Genomic DNA, 25,969 nt, shown 5'->3' with positions numbered 1-25,969 from the left:
TGCAGTAACTAGCATTAGGGTAGGGAGATAACCAATGGGAGAGCAGACGATATGGGCGAGTTTACGGTTTTGCGGCACAGATTCTAAAATTATTTTCTCGGCGGCCGGGCGAATCTCGTTTCGTATCACGAGGAGTTTATCATAATATGAGGTGAAAAAATCTTTGTATCTCTTTTCATACCACGAATTTTTCATATACAGGAACTTTAATAGCGAGAGTTATCACTGTATATCTGATGTTACCATTTTATGGTATACATAGGCCTAATTTAAAAAAAAAATAAGTTACCAAATTATCAGAAACTCTGTGATATTTAACCTATTTTCTTAACTAGTCAGGAAAATTTTAAAGAAAATGCTTCAAACTCATGATAAACTAAGATTGTTCGAGTTCCATGACTTCTCAAAATCATTTTAATCCTTAACCACCAAGAGCATGACTTTCACATAGTTTACAAAGTTATATCAAAAGATTGCATAGTTACAAACTACCCAGAAGCCAATGGACTACCTACTGGCCACCATGATTCGTTACCTCAATGACGGGTTCAAAGGATACAGCAATTAATAAAACGCTTAAAGCTAATAAACAGGGATATGATTAGAACCGGGAATATATGTCGTTACCAGTTTATAGGTTTAAATATCTTATAAAAAATTACATTTAAATGAGTTATAACATTCTAATTACTTAAGTAGGGTTTAACTTTGAGACAAAATGTTAATATCAAAATTATACACTGTACTTAATTATTACAGTATTACATTAGACTACATTGCATAAATTTATAACTATGTACTTTTGCACAATGATTTTTCCTATCCAAAGAGTTTAGGGTCCACAAACATCAGTGGATTTTACCATCCATTAGTGGCTTTGAATATAATCCTGGTGGATAAGGAAAGTCTCTTAAGATTCTTGGTGATCAATCTATCCTGAAGAAATATTTTAATTCTTTCAATCTACCATGTTCCTGTATGGTCTTCAGCTGTTGACTTGATCTAAATTTATTGGATAGAAATTTTTGGTCTAATAAATCCCTTATTACTGATCTGAATATTAACCTATGTCACCATCGTTCAGTTAGTTCTTTATGCATGTTGCACAAGATTTTTCATAATTCTGACTATCCTTTTCCATTCAGATCTTCCCAGACCATACTATTCTGTACATAGTTCTACATATGCAGTTAAGTGTAACAGTCTTGCCTTTTCCATCATAAGACTAAAGACTAAACAGTATTCACGAAGTTTTAATCCAACTGGGACCCGATTGTGCAAAAATCTTCCTAATCTTGCTGTTGAATCGGTGGAACTTCAGAAATTTTAACTTGCAATAAATACTTGTATGTTAAGCAAGTTGACACGAGTCTCATTTTACAGTTTATATTTGACATCTATTTTAACGATGTTATGATCTTAAAATATTTTCATTTTTATCCATTACTTATATAAGCTACAGTTTATATGCTATTTTCTTGTTTCCTTTCCTCACTTGGCTACCTTCCCTGTTGGAGCCCTTGCAGTTGTAGCATTCTGCTTTTCCAACTAGGGTTGTAGCTTAACTATTTAAATTAACAATAATAATGATGTGGCAAACGTATAAAGTACTATATATCTAAAATAAATTTCATTTATAAAACCAGTAATTGTTTCCCTTCATGATGTGACCAAGAAAAAAAAACTGATAACACCTTATGCCTAATTTTTTCTACCCACATTTATTAACGTATCAAGAAGCTGTTAAAAGACAAATTACCTAATATCATGTGATATATGCATGACAAAAATAAAATCTTGCTATGACTTTTGACAACAGATATATTAGTAATACTGAATACACTTTATATTCTACTAAACCTCAATCCTTGACAATTTATATAAGGCCTCAGAACCTATTAAACCTACATTAAACACTACTGTATAACTATAAAATGTGAAGTCTAAAAGACGCACATCAGGAATTAAATTTTTGCGTCGCTGACAAAAAATAATCTCTTCAGAATGCAGTAAAAATAAACTGGGAATGAGGATCCTCTCTTTCACAAAATAATAAAAAGCATGTGTTTGTCACAATCAATATAGAAAGTTGATTCAACTCAAACTATCCTTCCTACATCTTAGATTGTGGTGTCATAAGTGTACCTAATTTCTGCATCAGCATAACGTTTCCTGATGCTTTTAATTTTCCACTCAAGAAGGCTTTCTGTGCATTCAATTTTCCAGACATAAGAGCTACCATATCCTCATCTTCTATAGTTATTTTGACATTGGGTTTCTCATTTCCCGTGGGCTCGCCTTCATACACATTTCCTGAGCCATTCTTCAAGTCAACAGCTGCAAATAATAGATATCTTAGGAGTTGCAAAGGCATTAATTCAAATGTAAAATAAAATCATCTGATGGATATTCCATGTAGAACAAATAATTGAATTACCTCACAAATACTGTTTCAAAATCAAATACAAACTTTCAAAAGAAAGCTAAACTTACACCATTGTCCAGCCAATTTGCCATTTACGTTGATATTCCAAAGGAAAATTGCATTGACTTTCTTCACAACGGAGGGATCTTGTGCAAGTTTACGAGAGAGCTCTTGGAAAACAGCAGCACTCCCAAGTGTGAGGGCTGGAGATAACTTCTCACTAGCAGCAGGACTTTCAGCTATGTCTACATATCCTCCTGATTGTAAAAAAAAAAAAAAATGTAGGCTACACATCTAAAACCTAATTCTTACCATATCTAATATGTCAAGTATGAACAATTTCAAAATGCACTGAAGTTACATAAGGTATATAAACATTCAACAAACATGAGAGAGAGAGAGAGAGAGAGAGAGAGAGAGAGAGAGAGAGAGAGAGAGAGAGAGAGAGAGAGAGAGAGAGAGAGAACTATACATTTTATAATAATTGAAAAATGTACAAAATGTTATTACAATATCCCCTTACCGGTCAAGCATTTCTGCCCAGTTTCTTTGACAGAGCAAGTATAGAAGATTCTTGATTGTTCTTTCCACATATCTATCACAAGTGTCTGACCTGGAATAACAGGCTTAGCAAACCTTGCCTGGAATATGATAATTAATATGAACCTTTAAATCTCTAATGGAAATGTTAAGAAATCTAAGTCTTAAGAATTTGGACATGATAAAAAATATGGATTTCAACATTTTCAAAATTTCTACTCAACAGTCCTACCTATAGGTTGTAAAAACTAATAATTCACTCACCTTCATAGCTTTGAATTTTTTGACATCATTGCCACAAAAAGCTTTCAAGATAATACGACCTGCAATACCATATGTACACAGCCCATGTAAAATGGGCTCTGAGAAACCACCTATTGCAGCAAAGGAAGGATCTAAATGGAGAGGATTTTTGTCACCGCTAAGCCTATACAAAGCAGGCTGTAAAGAAGAAATAATATTCTGCATTAATTTTCCAAAGCATTGAAAAAAACTTTTCCATCAAGTAAAAATGTAATTGGTTCATAACTCAGGGAAAAAATTTAAATTGTGCACAGTACTCATTGCAACAAAATCTAGAGGAACATTATAAACAATAAGGGCACCTTAAAATAAAAATAAAACCACTATTCCAAGTGATAAACTTAATAATTTATCAGGCAGTAATGAAACAGCTAAGTTCATCAAAGCAGTAACTTCAGTAAGTATTTGGCAGTCACGTTCTAATAATGATAAGAGGTTTGTGTAAAAAATGTTATTTTTATAATAAAATAAATTTTTGAATATACTTACCCGGTGATTATATAAGCTGCAACTCTGTTGCTCGACAGAAAACTCTACATTAAAAATCCGCCAGCGATCGCTATGCAGGTAGGGGGTGTACTTCAACAGCGCCATCTGTCGTGCAGGTACTCAGTACTCAATGTAAACAAAGAACTCAATTTTCTCCTCGGTCCACTGCGTCTCTATTGGGGAGGAAGGGAGGGTCCTTTAATATATAATCACCGGGTAAGTATATTCAAAAATTTATTTTATTATAAAAATAACATTTTTCAATATTTAACTTAGCCGGTGATTATATAAGCTGATTCACACCCAGGGGGGTGGGTAGAGACCAGCAATAAATGTTTACATTATTATGAGCTAAGGATTTTTTATTTTATTTTAGCAGTTATCAAAATAACAAACTTAAAATAAATAAGTACCTGGTAAGGAAGTCGACTTGAACAATTACTCTGCCTTTTTAAGTACGTCTTCCTTACGGAGCCTCGCGATCCTCTTAGGATGCTGAGCGACCCCTAGGAGCTGAAGTATCAAGGGTTGCAACCCATACAACAGGACCTCATCAAAACCTCTAATCTAGGCGCTTCTCAAGAAATGACTTTGACCACCCGCCAAATCAAGTAGGATGCGAAAGGCTTCTTAGCCTTCCGGACAACCCAAAAACAATAATAAAACATTTCAAGAGAAAGATTAAAAAGGTTATGGAATTAGGGAATTGTAGTGGTTGAGCCCTCACCCACTACTGCACTTGGTCTTCCTCATTCAGATGGGAATGAGCTTCTCGTATTAACAGTCTGATAAAATAGGATAAAGCATTCTTTGACATAGGCAAAGATGGTTTCTTAACTGAACACCATAAAGCTTCAGACGGGCCTTGTAAAGGTTTAGTTCGTTTTAAATAGAACTTAAGAGCTCTTACAGGGCATAAGACTTTCTAGTTCATTTCCAACCATACGATAAGTTTGGAATATCGAACGATATTGGCCAAGGCCGAGAAGGCAGCTCGTTTTTGGCTAGAAAACCAAGTTGTAGAACATGTAGCCGTTTCGGATGAGAATCCGATGTTCTTGCTGAAGGCATGAATCTCACTGACTCTTTTAGCTGTGGCTAAGCATACCAGGAAAAGAGTCTTTAAGGTGAGATCTTTCAGGGAGGCTGATTGAAGTGGTTCGAACCTGTCTGACATAAGGAATCTTAGTACCACGTCTAAATTCCAACCAGGTGTAACCAAACGACGCTCCTTCGTGGTCTCAAAAGACTTAAGGAGGTCCTGTAGATCTTTATTGTTGGAAAGATCTAAGCCTCTGTGACGGAAGACTGATGCCAACATGCTTCTGTAACCCTTGATAGTGGGAGCTGAAAGAGATCGTTCTTTCCTCAGAAATAAGAGGAAGTCAGCTATTTGAGTTACAGAGGTACTGGTCGAGGATACGGATACTGACTTGCACCAGTTTCGGAAGATTTCCCACTTCGATTGGTAGACTCTAAGGGTGGATGTTCTCCTTGCTCTAGCAATCGCTCTGGCTGCCTCCTTCGAAAAGCCTCTAGCTCTCGAGAGTCTTTCGATAGTCTGAAGGCAGTCAGACGAAGAGCGTGGAGGCCTTGGTGTACCTTCTTTACGTGTGGCTGACGTAGAAGGTCCACCCTTAGGGGAAGTGTTCTGGGAACGTCTACTAGCCATCGAAGTACCTCGGTGAACCATTCTCTCGCGGGCCAGAGGGAAGCAACTAGCGTCAACCTTGTCCCTTCGTGAGAGGCGAACTTCTGCAGTACCTTGTTGACAATCTTGAACGGAGGGAATGCATATAGATCTAGATGTGACCAATCTAGGAGAAAGGCATCTATATGAACTGCTGCGGGGTCCGGGATTGGTGAGCAAAATATTGGGAGCCTCTTGGTCATCGAGGTTGCGAAGAGGACTATGGTTGGCTGGCCCCAGGTGGCCCAAAGTCTCTTGCATACATCCTTGTGGAGGGTCCATTATGTTGGAATTATTTGTCCCTTCCGACTGAGACAATCTGCTATGACATTCAAGTTGCCTTGGATGAACCTCGTTACTAGTGATATGTCTAGACCTTTTGACCAGGTGAGGAGGTCCCTTGCGATCTCGTACAACGTCAGAGAGTAGGTCCCTCCTTGCTTGGAGATGTAAGCCAAAGCCGTGGTGTTGTCCGAGTTCACCTCCACCACTTTGCCTTGAAGGAGAGACCTGAAGCTTTTCCAGGCCAGACGTACTGCCAGTAGCTCCTTGCAGTTGAAATGCATTGTCCTTTGACTCGAGTTCCATATTCCCGAGCATTCCCGACCGTCTAATGTCGCACCCCAGCCTACGTCCGATGCGTCCGAGAAGAGAACGTGGTTGGGAGTCTGAACAGTCAGGGGAAGACCCTCTCTTAGGTTGATATAGTCCTTTCACCAAGTCAGACAAGACTTTATCTTTTCGGAAACCGGGATCGAGACCGCTTCTAGCGTCTTGTCCTTTTTCCAGTGAAAAGCTAGATGGTATAGAAGAGGACGGAGTTGTAGTCTTCCTAGTGACACAAATTGATCCACGGATGACAGCGTCCCTACCAGACTCATCCACAGCCTGACTGAGCAGCGTTCCTTCTTCAGCATCTTCTGGATGGATAGCAGGGCTGGGGGCTGATCGTCTTGTTCAGCAACGTCCTCATCAGAGGGTTCCTCATCCGAAACTGATGAGGAAACGGCAACGGAGTGGGCAACGTCTGACTCGCTGAATCCGGTCGCACTGGTGGATGCGTGACGGAGCCGGACGCAATATCATGGAACTGCTGCACAGTCTGTGAACTGTCAACAACCATGGGTGCGCGAGGAAGCACAGCGTCAACCCGAAACTGTCTAGACCGTCTGGGTTGTGCAGTCAACACCCTACCGGGTTGCTGAGGTTGACGCACTGCGTCACAACAAGTCACCTCTGCTGGTTGTTGAACGTCCTGAACGTCAACAACCACCTCCGAGCGTCGCTTAACGTCAACGTGCGGCTGGCAACCCACACTGGGTCGCATCGGTGGAGGAACCACCTCAACTGGCAGACGCGAGTAGGTTACCTCAGCGTCAACAGGGCGCACAACCGACCGGTTGGAAGGTTGTTGGCCAGAAGGTTCTTCTCCGCATTTAAGTCCTCTATCAAGGACGCAAGCTTGGACTGCATGTCTTGCAGCAAAGCCCATTTAGGGTCTACGGGAGCAGGTGTGGCAACAGACGGGGTTAGCGACTGAGGCGGAACCGTTTACCATCCCTGAAAGCCTTGTTATGTGTGACATAATAGTACAGCAAAACTTCAAAGGCTCGACAACAGCTGAGAAGTTGACCTGTAAACAACTTGGAGCGTCTCCTGGCTAGGCGCCAGGGAGAGTCTACCAGAATTGAGAAGTCTATCTGGGCAGAGGCATGAACTCCCAAGCCGAGAACTTCTCTCGTGTCATATCAGACTCTCGCTCTATAAACCAGTTAAAAAGAAGGGAAAGCAAAGGCTGTATCCCCCAAACTCCTCCTGGTGAAAAACCAGTCGCCTAGCCAACGTAACGCTCTCTAGGAGAGCGAGAGAGCACTAGCTTAAAAACAACGGCTTCGAAGTAGCTAGGCCTAGTGTAAGTTCTGACGTTTAGGCGAACGAGGAGCAGCAGTTACAAGATCCGGACGAAGATCCTTAAAAAAATCATCATGATTTAATTAAAGTCCATAGGAGGCTAAGCAGCTTAAGGCTCCTCTCCATCTGACAGAGTCCTCAAGGGAATATCAGTAGGAGGGAGAACAGCAACTTCCTCATCTACAGGAACCTTGTCCGATAAAAGCTGAGTCTCTCACTGGTGCATTAGTAGCGGACCAGAACGCAACGTCATGTAACTGCTTGACAGTCTGTGAACTGTCAACAACTGAACTGTCAACCACAACAGGTGCGTGAGGACGTACAGCGTCCACTCGAGACTGATTTGACTGCCTAGACTGAGCAGTCAAAACAACTCTAGAATGCGGAGGTTGACGCACAGCGTCAAAACAAGTCAACTCCGATTGTTAGTGAACGTCTAGAACGTCAACAGGAGCATCAGCCAGTGGCCTAACGTCCAAATGCGGCTGAAAAACCACACGAGACCGCATCGAGTGTGGTTCTAAACTCCCTGACTGACGTGACTAAGCTACGCCAACGTCAACAGTAAGCACAAAGGAACGTTAGGTTGGCTGAAAGCCAGGATATCGATGAGATAAACGGCTAGACTCAACGGACTAATTGGCAGAATAGTCTTCCATAAGGGAGGCAAGCATATACTGCATGTTTTGCCATACAACCCCTTAAGGATCAACGGAAATGGTTGTGGTAATAGACGAGGGTAACGTCTGTGACCGCAACACTTTGCCTACAAAAAAAAAAGACTTTCGGAGTCTGTGTTACGCTTTTGTTAGGCGGCGAGCAGTTATCCGATGACTGCATAGGGTCAGAGCTGTCCTAATGGCTGTAACCAGGACGCTGGACCTGTCCTGAAAGGACTGACTTTCGCTTAAGGGCTTCGAAACCTTGTGACAGGTTTCTTATGCGAAAAGCCTACGGAAGGCGAGGAGAAACAACGTCTCTCTCGTCTTATGGTAGGGGAGATCTTGGTAAGAAACACCCGATACCATAGAGGGAAAACGTCTGTTCGTTGGTCAAGGCCTCTCGAACCCATAAGTCTTTTGACATTACTTCTCCCCTGGGCTTGGGAGCTTGCAAGAGGTCCCGGACTAGGTGAACGACAGGCACGAACAGACGAACCCTCGGACGCAACACTGTAACACTTTGCGCCTCGGACGCAACACTGTAACACTTTGCGCATATCACTTTATCACTTCGATTTTCTGTTTTGCACTTATTTCTACCTGAAACACGCAATTCTACCCTTCATTAAAAGGTAGTAATTGCGAAATAAGTCGTATAATGCAAGCTCATAATACCAGCAAAAAACAGAAAACATATTTTAAGATAAAAAGAAAAATCAGTGGCTGGGAAAGAGACTATACACTAGTTCATATAACTACGTTTTCAATCTCTCACCGCACATAGCCTGGGGACGAGAATAAAAACCTAAAAACGTTTTATCCTTCCTCCCCGTACAGAGACTAGGGACGAGAGTAACACGAGAACAACGTTACCCGCTTGAACGGAACGTTTTCTCTCCTCTCTCTCCCTCCGTCTCTATCTCTCTCTCTCTTTCTCTCTTGATTTCGCACCTAAGAGAAGAGCCCAATTATATATCGTCAAAAAAACATGTTATTTGACTAAAGGAAAAAACTGAAAGGTTTTTCAAATAAAAAGTTCCTTTAAATTAGAATTTAAAACATTTAAGCTAAGAAAGAATGAACAAAACGTCAGAATCGATTTACTCTTACTGCAAAGTGAAACCGTGATACACTCTCTCTCTATCGTAACGATAGAGCGCATGTTGAACGTCCTGAACGTCAACAACTGCGTAGCATAAATAAACTAAACGTTAGTTCATCTTTGAAAACAGTACGAAGACTATCAAAGAAATTCTTTCATAAAATATTACATTTAAAAAGTTTTAAATCCTTTAAAAGCTAAAGACGATATAAAGGGCTCAATGTTGATTAACTTCGGTTTCCAAGTTAGGACCGCCTACTCTCAGGAAAGGTCTATATAAACAAAGCATTAAAATTTATTTTATATGTTTATAAAAAAAGGAAAGTTAATCGAAGAGGCCTAATAAAGGCGGAGAGATATAAAATATATAGAGGAAAATCTATAACGTGATAAGATAATTACTAAAAGCCTAAACACACTTCTGTCTAAGGGAAGGGTCGGCCATTTAAAAGTGAAAGAAAGTCCATACTCTCTTTGTCACCATAATTAAATCTATCCAAAACGAGTTCAAGTTTTGAGATGAAGATAAAACACCTGCATAGCGAAAGCTCAAAACTAGAATAGTGTACTTCACCAATAGTTGTGAAAACAAATCCAGTTAGCAACAGCGAATTAGTAGGTCTTGCCGGTAGCCCGACAGAGAGAAAATTGAGTTCTTTGTTTACATTGAGTACTGAGTACCTGCACGACAGATGGCGCTGTTGAAGTACACCCCCTACCTGCATAGCGATCGCTGGCGGATTTTTAACGTAGAGTTTTCTGTCGAGCAACAGAGTTGCAGCTTATATAATCACCGGCTAAGTTAAATATTGAAAAACTTTTTTTTTTTTTTGTATGTTAGGAAAATTACAAATTCATTTCAGAATTGTCATTTCATTTCGCCCATGTAAATCGGCCCTAACCAGACCTATCGCTTATGCTTACGATATAGAACTCAACAGTGAACTGTTCAATAAGATCCCGAAGGCTTGTACTAAATTGAAACCAAATGCATCTCCCAAATCCATCTCATGGTCATTAGACAGAGTCTTGCACTTGGCCTCCTCATTAGATAACTTACTCTGCTTCTTTGAGGGATCTTACTCAAAAATCGATTTTTTCACTCGCTATGGATTCTGGTGCTAGAATCGGCGAAATTGTGGCACTATCAAGCCTACTTGGTTGAGGACTACGAAGTACGAAGTAGAAGATGATGAATGGAGAAGTGTTGAATTAAAAGCTCAAGATAGAGGCAATTTGCGAAATCTAACAGAGGCCCTTTGCATTAATAGGGGTAGGAAGAGATGATGATGATGATGATATATATATATATATATATATATATATATATATATATATATATATATATATATATATATATAATGTATATATTTATGTATTTATATGTGTGTACATATATATATATATATATATATATATATATATATATATATATATATATATATATATATATATATATATATATATATATATATATATATATATATATATATACACACACATATAAATATATAAATATATACATTATATATATATAAATATATATATATATATATATATATATATATATATACATATATATATATACACCTTTTTCTGAGTGGGGATACCTTAACAAGGTGAAAGTGTTTGGGCATCACAATGATCAGCAAAACTGTACTAGTCAGGGCCACCCATAATAGGTTGATTTGCCGTGAGCAATCAGACCAAAAGCTCCCACCATCACCAATCGGCAGTGGCTAGCGTGGTGATAAACACTGCCCAAAACACGGACATGTGCATCATAACCCCATCTCCGCTTCCAGCGGCAGTGGAACAACTGCCCAATGTGACGGGCGGCTACATTCCACCACAGGGGGTGCTAAGAATCTCTGGACTAGAACAGGCCACCTTTGGAAAATGAACCTTGCCACATACAGCGTCAGGACCCTGTCTAGGGATGAAGATCTGGCTATGTTACTAGAAGAACTTAAATAAATAAATTGGGATATAATAAAATAGTGTAATTAGTAGAACTGGGAAATCTTATATTTTGCTTTAGAGGACATGAAAGGAACAAGGAAAACAGAACGGGTTCTCTTATTAATAAAAAACTTGAAGGTAACACAATTTTAAAGTACCAGTGAAAGAATGGCAGGATTAATTATCAAATTATATAAGAAGTATAAACTGAAGATGACTCAAAAGTATGCACCAACAACATCCCTTACAGAGGAAGAAATAGAAAATTTTTATGAAGATCTGGAGATATCTATGAAAAAAACATTAAGACTTAATTTACATAAGTTTTGGGTGATTTCAATGGTAAAGTAGGTTAAAATAAGAGAGGAGAATCATTAGTAGGTAAATTTGGAGTAAGCACAAGGAATGAGAGAGGAGACATGCTTGTAGAATTTGCTGAAAGAAGCAATCTTGAAATTATGAAGACCTTATTTTATAAAAAGGAATATAGAAAATGGACATGGAGAAGCCCATATGGAGAAACAAAAAATAAATAGTTTTATTCTCAGTGAAAAAGTGAATTTAGTTAAAGATGTAACAGTGTTTAAAAAGAGAAAAAAATTAACAAGTTAAAGTCATGTAATCATAGAAAGGTGAGAAGCAACATTTGTTTATATCTAAGGAAAGAGAGAAAAACGTTTATTAGAAAAAAAAAACACTTCTGTAATAAGGAAAAATATGATTCTAAATGATGAAATGTAAGTAAGTAAAGAAGAAATGAACAGTAATTTACCAAAATTTGTATTGGACAAAAGATAGGTGGAAGAGTTCCTAACCAAGACCAAGGAAAACTATCAGAAAAGACCAAAACCCAATAAAAAAAGAATAGGAAATAAGGGTAAAATCCAAGAGAGACGAAATAGAATTACCAGACCTATTTAAAACAATAAATAAACTAAAAACCAAAAATACTCGTAAACACATTTAGACCAAAAATGAGGAAACACTAAGGAAAGGAAGAGGCCTCAAATTGATGAAAAATGACTTGGAACAGGGTGCCAACAGATGTTTACTTTAAATGATGAAATGGAAATATTATCCACAATACAGATGAGGTAATAAAATTGCAGAAGATTTCTATATAATGCTATACATTAGAGATATAAGAAATAACTTCACCAATAGAAATAATGAAACACCTGCGGCGGTACCAAGTGTAACAGTAAAAGTAAATAACATTTTAAAAGGCTTGAAAAGAGGCAAAGCAGCAGGAGAAGATGGCCTTACAATTGATTCAATGGAGGAGATTTCATAGTAGTAAAAGTGGCTGAACTCTACACCAAATGTCAGCAAGAATGCTCTACAGGCTACATATAGCTTGGAAAAACTTTATCATTATACTAATTCACAAAAACGGAGACACAAAAGACCTGAACAAATACCGACCAATAAGTTTACTGTCCGTATTACATACAATATTAGGTTGAATAGAAAAACAGCTAGACTTTGATCAACAAAGAGAGCAGGCAGGCTTTAGAAGTGGGTATTCAACGACTGACCATATCGATGTAATTAATCGGCTAATGGAAAAATCAACAGAGTATGACAAACCACTATGTATGGTATTTATAGAATACGAGAAAGCTTTTGATTCTTCCAGTAATGAAAGCCCTTCAAATACAAGGAATAAAAGAATCTTATGTTAGAACACTTGAAAGATATCTCTACAGGAAGTACAGCAACCCTAAACTACATAAAGATTGTGAGAAAATTCCATTTGAGGAGTTAGACAGGGAGACACCATCTCTCCTAAATTATTCACAGCATGTCTAGAGGAAGTTTTTAAGAATTTAGATTGGAAAAAGATTGAAATTAATAATGGGGAATACTTTAACAACTTAAGATTTGCATATGTCATAGTTGTGTTTAGTGAATCATGGGAAGAATCACAAAGGATGATAGAAGATTTGAATAGAGAAAGCAGAAATGTAGGACTGAAAATGAACATGAGTAAAACTATGATAATGTTCAATGAAAATGAAGAGAAAACATATAAGAGTTATGGACGGGCCTCTAGATATTGTTAATGGAATATACATACTTAGGACAGACAACAAGTGTTTCCCCAAGACAAAAATTAAAAGTAGCATAACCATGAGATAGAGAGTATTTGGTGAACAAAATGAGATTATGACAAGTAAAATGCCCCTTTCTCTAAAAAAAAAAATTATTTAATGCGATGGTACTACCAGTATTAACTTGGGCATCAGAAACTTTGAATCTTACTAAAGCCTTTGAACATAAGCTAGTTACAATTCAAAGAGCTATGAAAGGAATAATGATGGGAATAACACTAACAAACAGAAAAAGAGCGACATGGATACGAGAGTAAACTAAATTAAGGGATTTTGACGAAGGAAAAATCTATTTCTGGGGAGAGACCTGTGACGCCCGGTGAAAAGTCCTTCTTTCTACCATTTCTGATATAAATCTTCCAAATATACCAGAGAAAAATAAAAGCATGGAATGCAGAGGTTACTACCCTCGCGCGAGCACCTCGTGAGTGTCTTGTATACATCAGGGGCGTGTGAAAACCACTATTCACAGGCTGTCTTCCAATTAGATAACTCCTTCATCAAAGGGAAGGGCCGTAACAAAGACCCCAGAAACCACACTTGTACCACGCCACCGCCACCTACACGAACACCCTCCAGGTCATCCTTCTGTTTTGGACTTGCCCGCTAAGTCGTAATTGTTTTGTTCGGTGTTTTTTGCAAGTGATTGTCGTTAATTCAACATGACTGACGTTGCTACTTCACCTTTACCAATGTTAAGTACCATAGTTTGTTTTGACAGTTTATTTCAGTACCGGGCATTTGTTCTTTTTCCAGTATTGTGGATTTTAGTTTGGGAAGCGGTTGGCCTGCCTCGGTATCGGCAGCCATTTTGGTTTTGTTCGCTTCGGTAGTTTTTCAAGTTAATATGGCCCATCTGGTACTCTGTCATCTAGGTTATATCACTTACGTTTTATGACCAATATTATTATCATTATTTATTATTGGTTTTTACTATGGTATTTATTTGCTAGCAAGTCCAATTTGGACATACGAAGAATATCGATCTAGTCGAAATGGACATAGGCAGAATATATACTGAGAATGACAGACAATAGATGGACATTAAAAATAACAGAATCAGTTCCCAGAAATTGTAAATGAAGCACATGAAGGAAGAGAAGACGTTGCAGCGATGAATAAAGGGAGTTTGCAGGAGAAGACTGGCACAGAAAGACCACAAACAGACGAAAGTAGGACAAGTCTGAGGCCTTTGTTCTGGAGTGGACTAGTAACAGGTAATGATGATGATGAAGATATGTAAACACACACACACGGTGTCAGGCAAATTTCTCTAAATCAATTGCATGAAGGTAAATTTCTCGAATTCAATTGACCGAAAAATAATTTCTCGAACTATCATTTTCTTGAATGTCAATTACTCGAAAACAAACAAGTAAATTCCTCAAACACAATCGAAAGTATCCCATAAGCGCCAAAGACCAATCTATAAAGAGGCTATTAGCATTCCGTGACGTCCTGTATGTACGGGTGTACGTATAATGCACGATACACTGCGTACCTATTTGTAATCACACTTTTGCGTCATAACAGATATTAACTTTATCTTTTTTAGATAAAATAATAAATTATAACCTTCGTATTTTTTTCATTCCTTCATTTACAATAAATTTTTAACATTTGTATTTGTCAACCCAAAAGGATATAATTTTCCTTGAAATACAAAAAATTTTTCCATTCAATTTTCTCGACAAAATAGATATCAGTTTTCGAGAAATATGGGATTCGAGAAAATGATAGTTCGAGAAATTATTTTTCGAGCAATTGAGTTCAAGAATTATTACGGCCGGCGAATTATGTAAATTCCCAAGCTCCAAGACTCACCTGTTTTATTTTACATAAATCTGATACACAAGAAAATACCTCGAGCTCTGAGAATAATACGCAACTCCCAGACACAATATATATGAACACTGAATATCTATAAGGTCTCTTACATTACTCAAAACAAAAACTAGGTGATTACTTTACTTGAAAACCAACCTTTTACTCCAGTTCTTAGTCAAGAATAGCAAGCAAAGTACTTGAACTATTCTAAAACCAACCTTTTACTTCAGTTCTTAGTCAGGAATAGCAAGCAAAGTACTTGAACTATTCTAAAACCAACCTTTTACTTCAGTTCTTAGTCAGGAATAGCAAGCAAAGTACTTGAACTATTCTAAAACCAACCTTTTACTTCAGTTCTTAGTCAAGAATAGCAAGCAAAGTACTTGAACTATTCTAAAACCAACCTTTTACTTCAGTTCTTAGTCAGGAATAGCAAGCAAAGTACTTGAACTATTCTAAAACCAACCTTTTACTTCAGTTCTTAGTCAGGAATAGCAAGCAAAGTACTTGAACTATTCTAAAACCAACCTTTTACTTCAGTTCTTAGTCAGGAATAGCAAGCAAAGTACTTGAACTATTCTAAAACCAACCTTTTACTTCAGTTCTTAGTCAGGAATAGCAAGCAAAGTACTTGAATTATTCTAAAACCAACCTTTTACTTCAGTTCTTAGTCAGGAATAGCAAGCAAAGTACTAGAACTATTCTAAAACCAACCTTTTACTTCAGTTCTTAGTCAAGAATAGCAAGCAAAGTACTGCATCAAGTATTAGTGATCAAACTAACACACAGTTTACAAAAATAAATAATATTCTATGAAAACTAACAGCAATTCTAAAGAATTAACACCAAAAGTAAATCACTTGAAATATTAAATCTGAACTAAACCTTAGACAAGACAAAAGAAAGACACTTCAAAAAATATACAATCCCTTGTTCCTTTAGAAATTAATTTAAGAAAATGTTTAATTTTGACAATTAATGAAATGTGTTAACACATTAACACTAATGAATAAACCATAAAGAAATTTATGTATACAAAATTATTACACTTACGTCTTTTGGTTCACACAAGGTACCAGCACAGTTAAGGGAAATTTTTTAATGCACTTCACTGTTTAAACTAATCTCACAGGGCCAGTTACAAAAATTTATATCATAAAATGTACTTATATTAACACACTACACTTTTAACTAATCACCCGATAATATCACCAACGTTTGAACAACGCTATACACATTATACTTTGATAAAAATCACTTATTCACATTTGAGAGGAAAACACAGCATACACTTGAGAGGAGAGAGGGCTGGCGGACGTTAGCTCTTTCAAAGGTATAGGCTGGGTCTCTTCTGCTTCTTATGCATTGCTAGGTCCTATACATATTGACTTAATTCATTTAGAAATTTCTAGAAAATCATTCTCGTGGTGTGGGGGCAAGACTCTAGTGGCGTAAGGTTGCCAGCATAGTAATTTGAAGAAGGGGGACTAATCTTGCTTGCGAGGCGACTCTCTCTCAACTAACTTCGCCCACCTTCCTCTCGTTACTTTAAAAAAAAAAGATAAAACTAACTCTGAAATTTTCAAGAACTTTCGAACCATGTGGAAACATAAATAATGACGTAATACCTCGTGTGTGTCATACAGCATACAGTGATACCTCTACATACAATCTTAATTGGTTCCAGAAACTTCTTCGTATGTTAAAACTATCGTATGTTGAAGCAAATATTCCCATAAGAATACACGGTAGTTTGTTTAATTCGTTCCTCAGCCTAAAAACCCATAGTAACTCCTTAATAAATGGCTACACATAATTACACATAACATTAATACACTTGAATATTACAGGAATATCTAAAAAAAAAATAATAATTAAGAAATAATAAATAAAAAAGGGGTTTTTATTAACAATTTACCTTAGCGACAGGCCAGCGCAGGTGTAGGGACTGCTACCCAAGAGACGGAAGATCAGCGAGGAGGTAGGGACGACAACTAAGATAACGTACGATAACTTACACTAACTTACACTACATGAACTTTAACTTAACTTAGCTCATTTTTTTTTTTTTTATTTTTTTTTTTTACATTTTATTCTTTTCTTATTTTTAATTTTCATCACTTTCACTCGATTCGGTCTTCCTTTTCTTTGCTTCACTTTCTTTCTTTTCATCATGATCACTAGACCGTTTTAGAGATTTTTTAAAGAAACTATCGAGTGAAAGTTGCTTGGTACGGCTTTTGAGGATTTTTCTAAAATGAGTTAAACAAACATCATCGAACTGCGGAACTACACGGCAAACCTGAAGTTTCTGTGGGTGATGCTTGTCGATGAAATCAACCACGTGTTGATGATATGCCAACATCTGTCTTATTTCTGCCGTACCTAAGATTTGGCCTACCTCCTCGGTCTCCTCCAACTCACTCATCTGCGCTTGGAACTCATCATGCTGCATGGCTTGCAGCTCCTTGAGTTCCTCGGTGGTGAGCTCTTCATGATGCTCATCGACGAGTTCGGTGATGTCATCTTCATCCACCTCCAGACCCATGGACTTGCCAAGGGATATAATCTATACAATCTCTTCGATGTCTTCCTCGGCGGCAACCACAAGTTCATTCTCGAGGCCAAAACCTTCAAAATCTCTGGGAGCAACAGCATCAGGCCAAAGCTTCTTCCAAGCTGAATTCAGGGTCCGACGAGTTACTCCCTCCCAACCCTGATCTATGATCTTTAAGCAGTGCACGATATTAAAGTGGCTCCTCCAAAATTCACGCACATTTAAGGTGGTGCTTTGCGTGACATTAAAGCACTGCTTAAATAAGTGCTTGGTGTAGAGCTTCTTAAAATTAAGAGATGACTTGCTGGTCCATGGGCTGGAGGATAGGGGTGGTATTCGGTGGAAGATACAACACTTTTATAAATTTGTATTCGTCGATGATGTCATCTTCGAGTCCGGGGGGGTGAGCGGGTGCATTGTCCAAACAAAGCAAGCACTTCAAAGGCAAATTCCTCTCCTGAAGGTACTTCTTGACAGCAGGGCCGAAAAGTACGTTTACCCATTCCACAAAGATATGCCTAGTAACCCAAGCCTTAGAATTAGAACGCCATAGAACATGTAGCAGGTCTTTATTAATTCTATGTGCTTTAAATGCCCTAGGGTTTTCGGAATGGTAAACTAATAAAGGCTTAATTTTGCAGTCCCCGCTGGCGTTGGCACAAAGCGCAAGAGTCAACCGATCCTTCATTGGCTTATGTCCAGGCATTTTCTTATCTTCGGCGGTAATGTACATTCGACTAGGCATCTTTTTCCAAAACAGACCGGTTTCATCACAGTTGAACACCTGCTGCTCTACGTAGCCTTCCTCCGCCACGATGCTTTCGAACTTATTAACAAAGTCTTTAGCAGCCTTGGTGTCCGAACTCGAAGCTTCTCCATGCCGAACAACTGAATGAATCCCGGTCCATTCCCTAAATTTCTCGAACCAACCTCGAGACGCCTTGAAATGTTATTTTCATTAGTAAAATAAATTTTTGAATATACTTACCCGATGATCATGTAGCTGTCAACTCTGTTGCCCGACAGAAATCTACGGTCGGGATACGCCAGCGATCGCTATACAGGTGGGGGTGTACACAACAGCGCCATCTGTGAGTAGGTACTCAAGTACTTCTTGTCAACAAGAACTCAATTTTCTCCTCGGTCCACTGGTTCTCTATGGGGAGGAAGGGCGGGTCCTTAAATTCATGATCATCGGGTAAGTATACAGTGAACCCTCGTTTATCGCGGTAGATAGGTTCCAGTCGCGGCCGCGATAGGTGAAAATCCGCAAGTAGTGACACCATATTTACCTATTTATTCAACATGTATATTCAGACTTTTAAAACCTTCCCTTGTACGTAGTACTGTTAACAAACTACCCTTTAATGTACAGAACACTTAATGCATGTACTACAGTACCCTAAACTAAAACAGGCACAAATTTTAAAGGTGATTTTATATCATGCATTTCCTAAACATGCTAAAAAGCACGATAAACAATGGCAACCAATGTTTTGTTTACATTTATCTCTGATCATAATGTAGAAACAAACTGGAGGTAGAGCTTTGCTTATTACCCAGACATATTTCCCATACTTTTCCCTTAGAACTACTACACATCTTCCTACTTTAGATATATAGAGAGATATATATATATATATATATATATATATATATATATGTGTGTGTGTGTGTGTGTATATATATATTTATTTATATGTATACACATATACATACCTACATATATACATAAATACATGCATACATATATATATATATATATATATATATATATATATATATATATATTACTGTATATATATGGGTTATGGAAAAAATCCGCGAAGTGGTGAATCCGCGATGGTCGAACCGCGAAGTAGCGAGGGTTCACTGTATTCAAAAATTTATTTTACTAATGAAAATAACATTTTTCAATATTAATCTTACCCGATGATCATGTAGCTGATTCACACCCAGGGTGGTGGGTGGAGACCAGCATACATGTTAACAAGAAGCTAAGTATCCCGTATCTTATTTTAGCCGTTATTCAAAATAACAAACATAAAATAAATAAGTACCTGGTAAGGAAGTCGACTTGAACCATTACTCTGCCTTTTTAAGTACGTCTTCCTTACTGAGCCTAGCGATCCTCTTAGGATGCTGAGCGACTCCTAGGTGCTGAAGTATGAAGGGCTGCAACCCATACTAAAGGACCTCATCACAACCTCTAATCCAGGCGCTTCTCAAGAAAGAATTTGACCACCCGCCAAATCAACCAGGATGCGGAAGGCTTCTTAGCCTTCCGGACAACCCAGAAATATTTCAAGAGAAAGATTAAAAAGGTTCTGGAATTAGGGAATTGTAGTGGTGGAGCCCCCACCACTACTGCACTCGTTGCTACGAATGGTCCCAGAGTGTAGCAGTTCTCGTAAAGAGACTGGACATTCTTAAGATAAAAGACGCGAACACTGATTAGCTTTTCCAAAAGGTTGCGTCAAAAATATTTTGCAGAGATCTATTTTATTAAAAGGTCACGGAAGTTGTGACAGCTCTAACTTCGTGTGTCCTTACCTTCAGCCAAGCTTGGTCTTCCTCATTCAGAAGGGAATGAGCTTCTCGTATTAAGAGTCTGAAAATAATAGGATAAAGAATTCTCTGACATAGGCAAAGATGAATTCTTAACTGAACACCATAAAGCTTCAGACGGGCCCCGTAAAGGTTTTTAAAATAGAACTTAAGAGCTCTTACAGGACATAATACTCTTTCTAGTTCATTTCCAACCATACGATAAGTTTGGAATAACGAACGATATTGGTCAAGGCCGAGAAGGCAGCTCGTGTTTGGCTAGAAAACCAAGATGTAGAACATGAAGCCGTTTCGGATGAAAATCCGATGTTCTTGCTGAAGGCATGAATCTCACTGACTCTTTTAGCTGTGGTTAAGCATATCAGGAAAAGAGTCTTAAAGGTGAGATCTTTCAGGGAGGCTGATTGAAGTGGTTCGAACCTGTCTAACATAAGGAATTTTAGAACCACGTCTAAATTCCAACCAGGTGTAACCAAACGACGCTCCTTCGTGGTCTCAAAAGACTTAAGGAGGTCCTGTAGATCTTTATTGTTGGAAAGATCTAAGCCTCTGTGACGGAAGACTGATGCCAACATGCTTCTGTAACCCTTGAAAGTGGGAGCTGAAAGAGATCGCTCTTTCCTCAGATATAAGAGGAAGTCAGCTATATGAGTTACAGAGGTACTGGTCGAGGATACGGATACTGACTTGCACCAGTTTAGGAAGATTTCCCACTTCGATTGGTAGACTCTAAGGGTGGATGTTCTCCTTGCTCTAACAATCGCTCTGGTTGCCTCCTTCGAAAAACCTCTAGTTCTCGAGAGTCTTTCGATACTCTGAAGGCAGTGAGACGAAGAGCGTGGAGGCCTTGGAGTACCTTCTTATGCGTGGCAGACGTAGCAGGTCCACCCTTAGGGGAAGAGTTCTGGGAACGTCTACTAGCCATCGAAGTACCTCGGTAAGTTATTCTCTCGCGGGCCAGAGGGAAGCAACTAGTGTCAACTTTGTCCCATCGTGAGAGGCGAAATTCTGCAGTACCTTGTTGACAATCTAGAACGGAGGGAATGCATATAGATCTAGATGAGACTAATCTAGTAGAAAGGCATCTAAAAGAACCACTGCTGGGTCCGGGATAGGTGAGCAAAGTATTGAGAGCCTCTTGGACATCGAGGTTGCGAAGAGATCTATGGTTGGCTGGCCCCAGGTGACCCAAAGTCTCTTGCATACATCTCTGTGGAGGGTCCAATATGTTGGAATTATTGTCCCTTCCTACTGAGACAAACTGCTAAGACATTCAAGTTGCCTTGGAAGAAATTTGTTACTAGTGAAAAGTCTAGACCTGTTGAACAGGAGAGGAGGTCACTAGCGAACTCGCACCATGTGAGAGTGTAGGTCCCTCCTTGCTAGGAGATGAACATCAAAGCAGGGAGTTGTCCGTGTTGACCTCCATTACTTTGTCTTGAAGGAGAGACCTGAAGCTTTTCCAGGTCAGACGTACTGCCAGAAGCTTCTTGCAGTTAAAATGCATTGTCCTTTGACTCGAGTTCCATAATCCCGAGCATTCCCTACCGCCTAAGGTCGCACCCCAGCCTACGTCCGATGCGTCTGAGAAGAGAACGTGGTTGGGGGTCTGAACAGTAAGGGAAGACCCTATAAAAGGTTGATAAAGTCCTTTCCTCAGGTTAGACCAGACTTATCTTCCGGAAACCGGGATCGAGACCGCTTCTAGCGTCTCGTCCTTTTCCAGTGAAGAGCTAGATGAAACCGAAGAGGACGGAGGTGAAGTCTTCCAAGTGACACCAATTGAACCACGGATGACAGTGTCCTAACCAGACTCATCCACAGCCTGACAGGGCCGTATTCCTTCTTCAGCATCTTCTGGATGGATAGCAGGGCTGGGGATTGATCTTCTTGTTCAGCCATGTCCTCATCAGAGGGTTCCTCATCCGAAACTGATGAGGAAACGGCAACGGAGTGGGCAACGTCTGACTCGCTGAATCCGGTCGCACTGGTGGATGCGTCACGGAGCCGGACACAAGATCATGGTACTGCTGCACAGTCTGTGAACTGTCAACCATGGGGATGCGAGGAAGTACAGCGACAACCCGAAACTGTCTAGACTGTCTGGGTAGTACAGACAACCCCTTATCGGGTTGCTGAGGTTGCCGCACTGCGTCACAACAAGTCACCTCTGCTGGTTGTTGAACGTCTTCCCAGTGAAACACTGAACGTCCACAACCACCTCCGAGAGTAGCCTAACGTCAACGTGCGACTGGCAACCCACACTGGGTCGCACCGGTGGAGGAACCATCTCAACTGGCGGACGTGAGTAGGATACCTCAGCGTCAACAGGGCGTACAACCAATCGGTAGGAAGGTCGTTGGCAAGAAGGTTCTTCTCCGTAAAAAATCCTCTATCAAGGACTAAGCTTGGACTGCATGTCTTGCAACAAAGCCCAAGGTCTATGGGAGCAGGTGTGGCAACAGACGGGGTTAGCGACTGAAGCGGAACCATTTACCCTCCCTGGAAGCATGTTATGCTTAAATTAAAGTCCATAGGAGGCTAAGCAGCTTAAGGCTCCTCTCCAAATGACAGAGTCCTCAAGGGAATATCAGAAGGAGGGAGAACAGCACTTTCTCATCTACAGGAACCATATCCGAGAAAAGCTAGGTTCTCTCAGTGAGGGTTTCACTGGTGCAAAAGCAGCAGACCAGAAGGCAACGTTATGAAACTGCTTGACAGTCTGTGAACTGTCAAAAACTGAACTGTCAACCACAACAGGAGCGTGAGGACATACAGCACTGGTGTATAAGTAGCAGACCAGAAGGCAACGTCATGTAACTGTTTGACAGTCTGTGAGATGGCAACAACCAAAGTTGTGTGGGGAAGCCTCAACTCCTGACTGACTAGTTTGCTGCGGGCGAGTGGCGGTAACCACAGTTTGTTGCGGAGGCTGACACACCGTGTCAAAACACGGCAGCTTGTGGTAGCTCACGCACGGCAACGGAGTGCTCTGTGTGTGGGAGTCATCATACATCTGGGAGGGTTGACTGTGCATGGGTGGAGGAGCTCTCACAACAAGAGTGTGAGAGCAGGAAGCCATGCCGGGCGCACAACCGTGGGAGGTGTAGGCCCACGGGTGCATCGTCAACCTTCTCCGCAGTCGGAGTGTGGGAGCTGGCAACAACAAAAGCAGAGTGCTGGAGCGTGGGAGGGGCTGCGGTGGGTTGCGGAGCATGCTGTATGGTATGCGGAGCATGCTGTATGGTATGCGGAGCATGCTGCATGGGTTGCGGAGAAAGCCGCATAGTGCTGGAACCCGGCAGCTCTACAGCACCTTCCCACTGCTGATGCGGAAGCTCACACATGTCAACGGATGGAGCAGCAAGAACATGCGTCTGGCAGGGTGGACTGCGCATCGGTGGTGGAGCTCTCACAGGTGGAGTGTGGGAGCAGGCAGCCGCAGTATCTGCTGAGCGCACAACCTCGGCGGGTTGTAGGTTAACAGGTGCAGAGTTAACCTTCTCAGCATGATACTCCTGCATGAATGCCGCAAGCTGAGACTGCATAGTCTGCAGCATGGACCACTAGGGTCTATGAAAGACAACAACAAACGGAGCTACTGTCCGTTGTGACTGAGGGTCTAAAACAGCTGGTGCGGCAACAGACGGAGTTACTGCCTGTTGCGGTACCACCTTGCCTCTCTTGGGAGGTGTGCAGTCGTCGGATGACTGGAGCGAGTCCGAACTGACCCAGTGGCTACACCTAGGCCGTTGGACTTGCGCGGAAGGGACCGACTTGCACTTAAAAGCTGCAAGATTTGGTCCATGGTTTCTGCGAGAAACCTCTTCCGCAGACGAGGAATAAATGGGCTCTCTCGTCTTTGTGTGGGTGGGGTGATCACGTCGGCAACGTGTGTAGATACACCCGAAACCACGGAGGGAAACGTCTGTTCGTATATCAAGACCTGTGGAACCCATAAGTCCTTCGACATTACTTCTCCCCTGGGCTTGGGAGCTTGTAAGAGGTATCGGACAAGGTGAACAACTGGCACGAACAAACGAACCCTCGAACGCAACACTGTAACACTTTGCGCATATCACTTTATCACTTTTGATTTTCTGTTTGCACTTATTTCACTGAACTCGAAACTTTAAGTGATTGTACCTGAAACACGCAATCCTATCCTTCATTAAAAGGTAGTAATTGCGAAAACAGTTTTACAATGTAACAGAAAAACATAATGAAAGATAAAGAATTCAGTGGCTGGAAAAGAGACTAAACACTAGATCAAATAAACTACGTTTAAAATCTCTCACCGCATAAAGCCTGGGAACAAGAATAAAACTCTAGAAACGTTTTACCTTCTTCCCCTATAGCGACTAGGGAGAAGAGTAAAAAACGAGAACAACGTTACCCGCTTGAACGAAACGTTTATCCTCCTCTCTCTCCCTCCGTCTCTATCTCTCTCTCTCTCTCTCTTGACTTAGAACCTGAGAGATGAGCCCAATTATATATCGTTAAAACATATTATTTGTTAAAGGAACAAAACTGAAAGGTTTCCCAAATAAAAAGTTCCTTTATTAGAATTAAAACCATTTAAGCTAAGAAAGAATGAACGAAACGCTAGAATCGGTTTACTCTTACTGCAACGTGAAACCGTGAAATACTCTCTCTCTATCGTAACGATAGAGCGCATGTTGAACGTTCTGAACGTCAACAACTGCGGAGACTAAACTAAACGTTAGTTCATCTTTGAAAACAGTACGAGACTATCAAAGAAATTCTTTCAAAAACATTAAAATTAAAATAGCATAAATTCTTAACAGGAAATACGATATGACGGGCTCAATGTTAATTAACTTCGGTTCCAAGTAAGGACCGCCTACTATTAGGAAAGGTCGCATATAAACAAACATAAAAATTAATTTTTATAAGTTTATAATAAATGGAAAGTTAATCGAAGAGGCCTATAAATGGCGGAGAGATATAAAATAAATCTATAACTTTGTTAAGCAAAATTACCAAAAACCTAAACACACTTCCGTCTAAGGGAAGGGTCGGTCATTAAAAGTGAAAGAGAGTCTATACTCTCTTCGACACCAACACTTCCGTCTAAGGGAAGGGTCGGCCATTTAAAAGTGAAAGAGAGTCCATACTCTCTTCGTCACCATAATTAAATCTATCCAAAACGAGTTCAAGTTTTGAAATGAAGATAAAACCCCTGCATAGCGAAAGCTCAAAACTGGAATAGTGTACTTCACCAAAAAGTTGTGAAAACAAATCCAGTTAGGGACGGCGTATTAGTAGGTCTTGCCGGTGGCACGACAGAGGAAAAATTGAGTTCTTGTTGACAAGAAGTACTTGAGTACCTACTCACAGATGGCGCTGTTGTGTACACCCACACCTGTATAGCGATCGCTGGCGTATCCCGACCGTAGATTTCTGTCGGGCAACAGAGTTGACAGCTACATGATCATCGGGTAAGATTAATATTGAAAATTCCTCCATCGTAGGATCGGTTGAACTCTCCCCCGTGTCACCCCCAGAGCCCGCCGCCTTCAAGTCACTGTAGATAGCGCTGGCCTTCACACAAATGATCGTTTCAGTGATCGTATCGCCAACAATCTCCTTGTCCTTGATCCATATTAACAAAAGGCATTCCATCTCTTCAAGGGTAGGGCTACGACGTTTGGAAATAATCGTGATCCCCTTCGAAGGTTTCACTGCTTTAATGTCTGCCTTCTGTTTTAAGATCGTCGAGATCGTAGACATATTCCGGCCATATTGTTTGGCCAGATTGCTAACACGCACACCTCGCTCATGCTTTTCTATTCTTT

The 25,969-nt window shown here is 40.0% G+C and overlaps 1 protein-coding gene across 1 annotated transcript in view; it reads right to left on the bottom strand.

The window, feature by feature from the left end:
• Positions 1 to 324: 324 nt before the first annotated feature.
• The window catches only part of LOC137619711 (peroxisomal multifunctional enzyme type 2-like), a 218,492-nt gene continuing 192,847 nt past the window's right edge, over positions 325 to 25,969 (bottom strand). Inside the window, 4 exon segments of the mRNA XM_068349998.1 lie at positions 325 to 2,337; positions 2,494 to 2,682; positions 2,949 to 3,066; positions 3,230 to 3,406. Of these exon segments, the coding sequence (XP_068206099.1) occupies positions 2,114 to 2,337; positions 2,494 to 2,682; positions 2,949 to 3,066; positions 3,230 to 3,406 (708 nt within the window). The 3' untranslated portion in view covers positions 325 to 2,113.

Source organism: Palaemon carinicauda, chromosome 26, assembly GCF_036898095.1.
Source record: "Palaemon carinicauda isolate YSFRI2023 chromosome 26, ASM3689809v2, whole genome shotgun sequence".
NCBI lineage: Eukaryota > Metazoa > Arthropoda > Malacostraca > Decapoda > Palaemonidae > Palaemon > Palaemon carinicauda.
Note: the sequence above shows the minus strand (reverse complement) of the source record. Positions and strands in the feature narration are given on the sequence as shown.